The following is a 12,506-nucleotide window of genomic DNA, read 5'->3' on the forward strand; positions in this document are numbered from 1 at the left end:
TCCTGCACATAAACCACTAAAGTTGTGAGCATTATAAAAACTGTTCTATTTCTATTCTAAAAGGATAAACAAATCCGCTTAACCTCTGAGGTTTCATACAAATAAGAGATAGTTCTGCATTAAACACTTCTTAATCATAAACTGTGTCAATATCTCTGTCATTCACCATACGACACAGATGGTTCCATTACATTTAAAACACATTAGGAGTTAATCCAAATATCCAAACTATTGAATGGCAATGCTTTTAGCATCTACTATCATGCAGTGCAGTTAAGGCTCAAATATCTACATGTACAAAGCCAAGTAAAGATACTAGCCATGCCGGCCAAAACAGGCATTCTGAGAGGGCAGTCCTCTCTGCCATAATTTGGTGTGGTGGAGTCCTTCTGTCATTTTTACTTTGGAAACAGCACCAACAAGAGGTAACTCATGTCCCATGCACTATGGAGGTCCGGGAGGTTAAGATATACAGAACCAGTCAACAGTTAGGACACACCTACTCAAGGGTTTTTCTTTATTTTTACTATTTTCTACATTGTAGAAATAATAGTGAAGACATCAAAACTATGAAATAACACACATGGAATCATGTAGTAACCAAAAAAGTGTTAAACAAATCTAAATATATTTCATATTTGAGATTCTTCAAAGAAGCTACCCCTTTCCTTGATGACAGCTTTGTAAAACTACCTCATGAAGTTGGTTGAGAGAATGCCAAGAGTGTGCAAAGCTGTCATCAAGGCAAAGGGTGGCTACTTTGAAGAATCTCAAATGTAAAATATATTTTGATTTTTGAACACTTTTTTGGTTACTACATGATTCCATATGTGTTATTTCATAGTTTTGATGTCGTCACTATTATTCTACAATGTAGAAAATAGTAAAACATAAAGAAAAACCCTGGAATGAGTAGGTGTGTCCAAACTTTTGACTGGTACTGTAAATGCAGTCTAATAAACTAACAAGTAGACCATTTCTCTGCTGCTGGGAGGCTGGGTTCTTTAACAAACCTAATAGGCCAGATTATGATCAAAATACAGTCTGATAAACAGTAACACTTAGGTATTGTAAGTATTGTGTCATAACATTATTTATCATTAACCATGTTATGGCAGGATATCTGTCTTGGAACCCATGGAATCATTGGAACCCTCCTAGCCTCCAGCTACAGATATCCACAGTCCACATCAGTATTAGTAAGACATGATGCAATATTACAGAGCTATCTCTATCTACCAGTAATAAGAGATACACTACATGAATGAAGGGATGGTGAAAATACAAAAAAACAGAAAAAGAAGGGAGATATGGGGCTGCAACAACACTAGTGCATGATACAGGAGGTTGTTTTCTGGATTTGTTTAAGCTACGATGGATAGAATAAGTACAGTACAGTGTACAGGTATACCTCTGTCGTTTTATTCACCATCATCTAGGGGAGACGGCACAAGGCCGGCCAAGAGAGGAGAGAATGGGTGGTTAGTGTGCGCACAACATCCCACAACGAGGAGAGATTACAGGTGGAGTTACTGGAGTAGGTCTCTAGTTGGCCAGAGATGTTTTGAATCGCTCAACTTTATGCAGAAACTGTTGTTAATGTTAAGAGTAAAAGTTGCAAAGTTCCAAACAAAACTGTCAGTTGTGGTTAAATTGTTCTGCAGGATATAAGGTCACAGTACAGAATCAGCTATGTCTCTTTATATCCAGCTTTCCTTCTCTCCTCTCTGTATTGTCTTACTGAGAATAATGTAATGCATTATCACACATGCACCTACACATTATTACACACAAACCTCAAAGTAAAAAAACATAAGAAAACAATTAAATAAACAAAGAAACACATTTAAACAATTTGATTAAAACGTATGATCCTACTCATATAAGAAAAGAGCCAGAAAGACAGAGGTGAGAAACAAAGGGAGAGAGATAACATTTGCAGAATGTGGTGTAGTGGTCACCTTGGACTCCACATCTGCGTTGCGGTCATTCTGGAGCAGTAATGCTGCTGCCTTGGTGTCGTCCTTGCGGGCGGCGATGTGCAGGGCGGGCAGACGCACCTTGCCCTTGGTGTCATTCTCCAGGAGCAGAGACACAACTTGGTCATGCCCCTGCTGCAGCGCCACCGCCAGAGGGGTGAACCCGTCCTGTTAGAGGGGGATAGGGGTAGTACTGTATTACTAAAGACAATGTGTTACAAGAACAGTAGGGTATCGCTATGGGAACAGCTATGCCTGCTATGCTCTTTGATGTCTGTATGCCATTTAGATCAGTTTCGGATAGATGACGTCATAGAACCTTATGCAAATTGATATATATGTTGACATTGAGGTTAAAGAGTGCTTTATCAATGTACCTGATTTTGCTAACCGTTACTTAGGACAAAATCAAGACGTCAATATTCTTGTAATGCTTTTGTATAAACAAATCTTACATTACAGCTCAATTTGAGAAAATTCTGAATTTGTGATTAATCGTGATTAACAGCAAATCCTGCGATTAACTCGATTACATTTTAATGACAGCCGTATAATCTATATTACACAAAGTTCAACCAAATATTTGTCTTTCTTTATTTTTTATATCCTTAAAAAAAATCTGTTGACAACACCAACATGCCAAAATGTATTGTACTTAAAACATAAAAATGTACATTTATACACTGTATCCATTACATCTGACAGCAAGCAGGAGCATGTACTGCATACATTACATAACAGTAAAGAACACTTCTCTCCCACAATCATACATCATTTACATGTTACAATGTGTGTGTGTGTGTGTGTGTGTGTGTGTGTGTGTGTGTGTGTGTGTGTGTGTGTGTGTGTGTGTGTGTGTGTGTGTGTGTGTGTGTTCTCGTTTTTGAGATCGTATTAGGACCTCAACTTATATAAACACCTTCCATATTAGGACCTTTGACCAAGTTAGGTCCAAAACCATGGTCTCAACTAGGGAAACCATTGGAATAGCCTGCAAATAGCATGCTAATATGCCTGGTTTGAAAATCACACAAAACTGTCAGGGTCCTAAGAAGGGGGTATTTTTGTAAGCCACCTGGTGGTAACATACCATACTGCAGCGTATCAAAACAAATCAAATCAAATGTTCTTGTCACACACACACACACACACAGTCTTGTATTTGTAACCATTTTAGGACACATTGTAGTAATATCTAACAAGTAATCTAGCAATTCAACAACAACCGTTCCAGAACAACTACCTAATACACACAAATCAAGTAAAGGGATGGAATAGAATATATACATATAAATATATGGATGAGTAATGACCGAGCGGCATAGGCAAGATGCCATATATGGTATAACATACCGTATATAAAGACACATGGTTAGCAGATGTTATTGTGGCGAACGCTGTAAATCAGTCAGTTCTTAACGTAAAGACTTGAAACTCAGGATTCTGTAAAAGCCTACCCCAATGAGGATATGTGTTTATTTTCAGCTTCCTGTGACAACCGGAAGTGCCTTGAATTGGGGTCATAGGGGCTGTTTCAAAGGGTTAAAAAGGTCACATCTTTCTAAAATGTCATGTGTGTGATTAGGCAACCCTCATGAACCGGTACATATTATAAAAACAGATTTTTATCTGGTTTTTTTGGCTCTTTTTGGAGGACTTACAAGTTCCACCTAGGTAGTGCTATGTATCCATGTATAGTCTGAATTTAATATATTTCCAGATTATGGTTTGGGGCCATATACAGAGCCACATATGTGAAGAGCAGCTGTCTCTGACGTTTTTGGGGAACGATATTGACATCCAGAAAGGTCTTAGCACAAGGCCCAAAACGAAGCCTGACCTAAATGTGAGGTGCTTTTGGGTGACAGCGGCAGAACCGTTGAGGCTAGAAGCACAATTCAATCACAGGAACCTTCCCAAGGTCCTCCCGATCTGTGCAAGCCTAACCTTGACAGTGTGGAATTAACCCTTAACAGTGAAAACAGGGTGTTTTCTTCTAACAGTTTACATTGACATCTCTCCCCATAGGAATACATTGCCTGCTGCCCTAAATTCAACCTGATGCCTATGTGGGTTATGATTGCCATCTCAAGCTGTCTTCAATGACAATCCATCAGGCCACTATGAGGATTACCTGTGTTGAGTTTAAGCTTCCTAGAGCAACCGGAAGTGGTTAAATTACCCTAAAAGTGGTTTTGATATACCCAACCTGCAGTTTGTATAAACACTGAGTTCAACCCTCTGTAAATCAGTCAGTTCTTAACGTAAAGACTTGAAACTCAGGATTCTGTAAAAGCCTACCCCAATGAGGATATGTGTTTATTTTCAGCTTCCTGTGACAACCGGAAGTGCCTTGAATTGGGGTCATAGGGGCTGTTTCAAAGGGTTAAAAAGGTCACATCTTTCTAAAATGTCATGTGTGTGATTAGGCAACCCTCATGAACCGGTACATATTATAAAAACAGATTTTTATCCGTTTTTTTTGGCTCTTTTTGGAGGACTTACAAGTTCCACCTAGGTAGTGCTATGTATCCATGTATAGTCTGAATTTAATATATTTCCAGATTATGGTTGGGGGCCATATACAGAGCCACATATGTGAAGAGCAGCTGTCTCTGACGTTTTTGGGGAACGATATTGACATCCAGAAAGGTCTTAGCACAAGGCCCAAAACGAAGCCTGACCTAAATGTGAGGTGCTTTTGGGTGACAGCGGCAGAACCGTTGAGGCTAGAAGCACAATTCAATCACAGGAACCTTCCCAAGGTCCTCCCGATCTGTGCAAGCCTAACCTTGACAGTGTGGAATTAACCCTTAACAGTGAAAACAGGGTGTTTTCTTCTAACAGTTTACATTGACATCCCTCCCCATAGGAATACATTGCCTGCTGCCCTAAATTCAACCTGATGCCTATGTGGGTTATGATTGCCATCTCAAGCTGTCTTCAATGACAATCCATCAGGCCACTATGAGGATTACCTGTGTTGAGTTTAAGCTTCCTAGAGCAACCGGAAGTGGTTAAATTACCCTAAAAGTGGTTTTGATATACCCAACCTGCAGTTTGTATAAACACTGAGTTCAACCCTCTGTAAATCAGTCAGTTCTTAACGTAAAGACTTGAAACTCAGGATTCTGTAAAAGCCTACCCCAATGAGGATATGTGTTTATTTTCAGCTTCCTGTGACAACCGGAAGTGCCTTGAATTGGGGTCATAGGGGCTGTTTCAAAGGGTTAAAAAGGTCACATCTTTCTAAAATGTCATGTGTGTGATTAGGCAACCCTCATGAACCGGTACATATTATAAAAACAGATTTTTATCCGTTTTTTTTGGCTCTTTTTGGAGGACTTACAAGTTCCACCTAGGTAGTGCTATGTATCCATGTATAGTCTGAATTTAATATATTTCCAGATTATGGTTGGGGGCCATATACAGAGCCACATATGTGAAGAGCAGCTGTCTCTGACGTTTTTGGGGAACGATATTGACATCCAGAAAGGTCTTAGCACAAGGCCCAAAACGAAGCCTGACCTAAATGTGAGGTGCTTTTGGGTGACAGCGGCAGAACCGTTGAGGCTAGAAGCACAATTCAATCACAGGAACCTTCCCAAGGTCCTCCCGATCTGTGCAAGCCTAACCTTGACAGTGTGGAATTAACCCTTAACAGTGAAAACAGGGTGTTTTCTTCTAACAGTTTACATTGACATCTCTCCCCATAGGAATACATTGCCTGCTGCCCTAAATTCAACCTGATGCCTATGTGGGTTATGATTGCCATCTCAAGCTGTCTTCAATGACAATCCATCAGGCCACTATGAGGATTACCTGTGTTGAGTTTAAGCTTCCTAGAGCAACCGGAAGTGGTTAAATTACCCTAAAAGTGGTTTTGATATACCCAACCTGCAGTTTGTATAAACACTGAGTTCAACCCTCTGTAAATCAGTCAGTTCTTAACGTAAAGACTTGAAACTCAGGATTCTGTAAAAGCCTACCCCAATGAGGATATGTGTTTATTTTCAGCTTCCTGTGACAACCGGAAGTGCCTTGAATTGGGGTCATAGGGGCTGTTTCAAAGGGTTAAAAAGGTCACATCTTTCTAAAATGTCATGTGTGTGATTAGGCAACCCTCATGAACCGGTACATATTATAAAAACAGATTTTTATCCGTTTTTTTTGGCTCTTTTTGGAGGACTTACAAGTTCCACCTAGGTAGTGCTATGTATCCATGTATAGTCTGAATTTAATATATTTCCAGATTATGGTTGGGGGCCATATACAGAGCCACATATGTGAAGAGCAGCTGTCTCTGACGTTTTTGGGGAACGATATTGACATCCAGAAAGGTCTTAGCACAAGGCCCAAAACGAAGCCTGACCTAAATGTGAGGTGCTTTTGGGTGACAGCGGCAGAACCGTTGAGGCTAGAAGCACAATTCAATCACAGGAACCTTCCCAAGGTCCTCCCGATCTGTGCAAGCCTAACCTTGACAGTGTGGAATTAACCCTTAACAGTGAAAACAGGGTGTTTTCTTCTAACAGTTTACATTGACATCTCTCCCCATAGGAATACATTGCCTGCTGCCCTAAATTCAACCTGATGCCTATGTGGGTTATGATTGCCATCTCAAGCTGTCTTCAATGACAATCCATCAGGCCACTATGAGGATTACCTGTGTTGAGTTTAAGCTTCCTAGAGCAACCGGAAGTGGTTAAATTACCCTAAAAGTGGTTTTGATATACCCAACCTGCAGTTTGTATAAACACTGAGTTCAACCCTCTGTAAATCAGTCAGTTCTTAACGTAAAGACTTGAAACTCAGGATTCTGTAAAAGCCTACCCCAATGAGGATATGTGTTTATTTTCAGCTTCCTGTGACAACCGGAAGTGCCTTGAATTGGGGTCATAGGGGCTGTTTCAAAGGGTTAAAAAGGTCACATCTTTCTAAAATGTCATGTGTGTGATTAGGCAACCCTCATGAACCGGTACATATTATAAAAACAGATTTTTATCCGTTTTTTTTGGCTCTTTTTGGAGGACTTACAAGTTCCACCTAGGTAGTGCTATGTATCCATGTATAGTCTGAATTTAATATATTTCCAGATTATGGTTGGGGGCCATATACAGAGCCACATATGTGAAGAGCAGCTGTCTCTGACGTTTTTGGGGAACGATATTGACATCCAGAAAGGTCTTAGCACAAGGCCCAAAACGAAGCCTGACCTAAATGTGAGGTGCTTTTGGGTGACAGCGGCAGAACCGTTGAGGCTAGAAGCACAATTCAATCACAGGAACCTTCCCAAGGTCCTCCCGATCTGTGCAAGCCTAACCTTGACAGTGTGGAATTAACCCTTAACAGTGAAAACAGGGTGTTTTCTTCTAACAGTTTACATTGACATCTCTCCCCATAGGAATACATTGCCTGCTGCCCTAAATTCAACCTGATGCCTATGTGGGTTATGATTGCCATCTCAAGCTGTCTTCAATGACAATCCATCAGGCCACTATGAGGATTACCTGTGTTGAGTTTAAGCTTCCTAGAGCAACCGGAAGTGGTTAAATTACCCTAAAAGTGGTTTTGATATACCCAACCTGCAGTTTGTATAAACACTGAGTTCAACCCTCTGTAAATCAGTCAGTTCTTAACGTAAAGACTTGAAACTCAGGATTCTGTAAAAGCCTACCCCAATGAGGATATGTGTTTATTTTCAGCTTCCTGTGACAACCGGAAGTGCCTTGAATTGGGGTCATAGGGGCTGTTTCAAAGGGTTAAAAAGGTCACATCTTTCTAAAATGTCATGTGTGTGATTAGGCAACCCTCATGAACCGGTACATATTATAAAAACAGATTTTTATCCGTTTTTTTTGGCTCTTTTTGGAGGACTTACAAGTTCCACCTAGGTAGTGCTATGTATCCATGTATAGTCTGAATTTAATATATTTCCAGATTATGGTTGGGGGCCATATACAGAGCCACATATGTGAAGAGCAGCTGTCTCTGACGTTTTTGGGGAACGATATTGACATCCAGAAAGGTCTTAGCACAAGGCCCAAAACGAAGCCTGACCTAAATGTGAGGTGCTTTTGGGTGACAGCGGCAGAACCGTTGAGGCTAGAAGCACAATTCAATCACAGGAACCTTCCCAAGGTCCTCCCGATCTGTGCAAGCCTAACCTTGACAGTGTGGAATTAACCCTTAACAGTGAAAACAGGGTGTTTTCTTCTAACAGTTTACATTGACATCTCTCCCCATAGGAATACATTGCCTGCTGCCCTAAATTCAACCTGATGCCTATGTGGGTTATGATTGCCATCTCAAGCTGTCTTCAATGACAATCCATCAGGCCACTATGAGGATTACCTGTGTTGAGTTTAAGCTTCCTAGAGCAACCGGAAGTGGTTAAATTACCCTAAAAGTGGTTTTGATATACCCAACCTGCAGTTTGTATAAACACTGAGTTCAACCCTCTGTAAATCAGTCAGTTCTTAACGTAAAGACTTGAAACTCAGGATTCTGTAAAAGCCTACCCCAATGAGGATATGTGTTTATTTTCAGCTTCCTGTGACAACCGGAAGTGCCTTGAATTGGGGTCATAGGGGCTGTTTCAAAGGGTTAAAAAGGTCACATCTTTCTAAAATGTCATGTGTGTGATTAGGCAACCCTCATGAACCGGTACATATTATAAAAACAGATTTTTATCCGTTTTTTTTGGCTCTTTTTGGAGGACTTACAAGTTCCACCTAGGTAGTGCTATGTATCCATGTATAGTCTGAATTTAATATATTTCCAGATTATGGTTGGGGGCCATATACAGAGCCACATATGTGAAGAGCAGCTGTCTCTGACGTTTTTGGGGAACGATATTGACATCCAGAAAGGTCTTAGCACAAGGCCCAAAACGAAGCCTGACCTAAATGTGAGGTGCTTTTGGGTGACAGCGGCAGAACCGTTGAGGCTAGAAGCACAATTCAATCACAGGAACCTTCCCAAGGTCCTCCCGATCTGTGCAAGCCTAACCTTGACAGTGTGGAATTAACCCTTAACAGTGAAAACAGGGTGTTTTCTTCTAACAGTTTACATTGACATCTCTCCCCATAGGAATACATTGCCTGCTGCCCTAAATTCAACCTGATGCCTATGTGGGTTATGATTGCCATCTCAAGCTGTCTTCAATGACAATCCATCAGGCCACTATGAGGATTACCTGTGTTGAGTTTAAGCTTCCTAGAGCAACCGGAAGTGGTTAAATTACCCTAAAAGTGGTTTTGATATACCCAACCTGCAGTTTGTATAAACACTGAGTTCAACCCTCTGTAAATCAGTCAGTTCTTAACGTAAAGACTTGAAACTCAGGATTCTGTAAAAGCCTACCCCAATGAGGATATGTGTTTATTTTCAGCTTCCTGTGACAACCGGAAGTGCCTTGAATTGGGGTCATAGGGGCTGTTTCAAAGGGTTAAAAAGGTCACATCTTTCTAAAATGTCATGTGTGTGATTAGGCAACCCTCATGAACCGGTACATATTATAAAAACAGATTTTTATCCGTTTTTTTTGGCTCTTTTTGGAGGACTTACAAGTTCCACCTAGGTAGTGCTATGTATCCATGTATAGTCTGAATTTAATATATTTCCAGATTATGGTTGGGGGCCATATACAGAGCCACATATGTGAAGAGCAGCTGTCTCTGACGTTTTTGGGGAACGATATTGACATCCAGAAAGGTCTTAGCACAAGGCCCAAAACGAAGCCTGACCTAAATGTGAGGTGCTTTTGGGTGACAGCGGCAGAACCGTTGAGGCTAGAAGCACAATTCAATCACAGGAACCTTCCCAAGGTCCTCCCGATCTGTGCAAGCCTAACCTTGACAGTGTGGAATTAACCCTTAACAGTGAAAACAGGGTGTTTTCTTCTAACAGTTTACATTGACATCTCTCCCCATAGGAATACATTGCCTGCTGCCCTAAATTCAACCTGATGCCTATGTGGGTTATGATTGCCATCTCAAGCTGTCTTCAATGACAATCCATCAGGCCACTATGAGGATTACCTGTGTTGAGTTTAAGCTTCCTAGAGCAACCGGAAGTGGTTAAATTACCCTAAAAGTGGTTTTGATATACCCAACCTGCAGTTTGTATAAACACTGAGTTCAACCCTCTGTAAATCAGTCAGTTCTTAACGTAAAGACTTGAAACTCAGGATTCTGTAAAAGCCTACCCCAATGAGGATATGTGTTTATTTTCAGCTTCCTGTGACAACCGGAAGTGCCTTGAATTGGGGTCATAGGGGCTGTTTCAAAGGGTTAAAAAGGTCACATCTTTCTAAAATGTCATGTGTGCGATTAGGCAACCCTCATGAACTGGTACATATTATAAAAACAGATTTTTATCCGTTTTTTTTGGCCCTTTTTGGAACGTTTACAAATTCTATCTAACTAAGGGTATTCGTACATTTCTAGTCTTCAAAGCTATTGAGGGGATTTGTCTAGGGGGTCATAGCTTAAACATGTCTATGGCAATGAGGGGAGATGCGTATGTGAGTCTCGAGCTAATCAGACCATTGATATAAGAAGGCTTGCCCCTGGACACTTGTAACTTAACTGGGTGGCACAACGTGGCACCCCCGACATCATACTTGAATACTGAGCCAATAGCAGCATCTATATATTAGAAATGGCCTTAGGCCCCATAAAGTTCATAAACGAGATGGGCGTGGCCACCCTACCTTCATACTTGAGGCTTTAGCCAACCGCAAAATAGATATACAGTACCAGTCAAATGTTTGGACACACATACTCATTCAAGGGATTCTATATTTTTACTATTTTCTACATTGTAGAATAATATTGTAGACATCAAAACTATGAAATAACACATATGGAATCACATAGTAACCAAAAAAGTGTTAAACAAATAAAAATATATTTGAGATTTGACATTATTTTAAGTAAACACCCTTTGCCTTGATGACAGCTTCGCACACTCTTGGCACTCTCTTCGCACACTCTTGACAGCTTCATAAGGTAGTCACCTGGAATGCATTTCAATTAACAGGTGTGCCTTGTTAAAAGTACATTTGTGGAATTTCTTTCTTTCTTAATGCGTTTGAGCCAATCAGTTGTGTTGTGACAAGGTAGGGGTGGTATACAGAAGATAGCTCTATTTGGTAAAATACCAAGTCCCTATTATGGCAAGAACAGCGCAAGTAAGGAAACAGAGACAACAGTCCATCATTACTTTAAGGCATGAAGGTCAGTCAATGAGGAAAATGTCAATAACTTTTTAAAAGTTTCTTCAAGTGCAGTCACAAAAACCATCAAGCGCTATAATTAAACTGGCTCTCATGAGGACCGCCACAGGAAAGGAAGAACCAGAGTTACCTCTGCTGCAGAGGATGAGTTCATTAGAGTTACCAGCCTCAGATTGCAGCCCAAATAAATGCTTCCCAGAGTTCAAGTAACATCAACTGTTCAGAGGAGAATGCGTGAATCAGGCCTTCATGGCCGAATTGCTGCAAAGAAACCACTACTAAAGGACACCAAAAATAAGAAGAGACTTGTTTGGCCCAAGAAACTCTAGCAATGGACATTAGACCGGTGGAAATCTGTCCTTTGGTCTGATGAGTCCAAATTTGAAATGTTTGGGTCCAACTGTGTCTTTGTGAGACGCAGAGCAGGTGAACGGATTATCTATGCATGTGTGGTTCCCACCGTGAAGCATGGAGAAGGAGGTGTGGTGGTGCTTTGCTGGTGACACTGTCAGAGATTTATTTAGAATTTAAGGCACACTTAACCAGCATGGCTACCACAGCATTCTGCAGCGATACACCATCCCATCTTGTCTGCGCTTAGTGGGGATATCATTTATTTTTCAAAAGGACAATGACCCAAAACTCACCTCCAGGCTGTGTAAGGGCTATTTGACCAAGGAGAGTGATGGAGTGCTGCATCAGATGACCTGGCCTACACAATCAGCCGACCTCAACCCAATTGAGATGGTTTGGGATGAGTTGGACCGTAGAGTGAAGGAAAAGCAACCAACAAGTACTCAGCATATGTGAGAACTCCTTCAAGACTGCTGGAAAAGCATTCCAGGTGAAGCTGGGTGAGAGAATGCCAAGAGTGTGCAAAGCTGTCATCAAGGCAAAGGGTTTGAAGAATCTCAAATATAAAATATATTTTGAGTTGTTTAACACTTTTTTGGTTACAACATGATTCCATATGTATTATTCTCAGTTTTGATGTTTTCACTATTATTCTACAATGTAGAAAATAGTAAAAATAAAGAAAAACCCTTAAATGAGTTTGTGTGTCCAAACTTTTGACTGGTACTGTATATTAGAGTTGGCTTTAGGCACTTAAAGTCACAGATCTAGGATCAGTTGACCTCCACATAATGTTAACATGAGCCACTAATATCTTACTTCAGTATTGTCTATAGCAGTTTCTTCATTAAGACTTATATTTGGCCTTAATATACACTGCTCAAAAAAATAAAGGGAACACTTAAACAACACAATGTAACTCCAAGTCAATC

The 12,506-nt window shown here is 40.6% G+C and overlaps 1 protein-coding gene across 1 annotated transcript in view; it reads right to left on the reverse strand.

The window, feature by feature from the left end:
• Positions 1-12,506, reverse strand: part of ank3a (ankyrin 3a) — a 145,236-nt gene that overhangs the window by 71,784 nt on the left and 60,946 nt on the right. Inside the window, exon 6 of the mRNA XM_038960615.1 lies at positions 1,962-2,147. Coding sequence (XP_038816543.1) covers positions 1,962-2,147 — 186 coding nt within the window. The remainder of the gene's footprint in view (positions 1-1,961; positions 2,148-12,506) is intronic.

This window comes from Salvelinus namaycush, chromosome 22 (genome assembly GCF_016432855.1).
Source record: "Salvelinus namaycush isolate Seneca chromosome 22, SaNama_1.0, whole genome shotgun sequence".
NCBI classification, from domain to species: domain Eukaryota; kingdom Metazoa; phylum Chordata; class Actinopteri; order Salmoniformes; family Salmonidae; genus Salvelinus; species Salvelinus namaycush.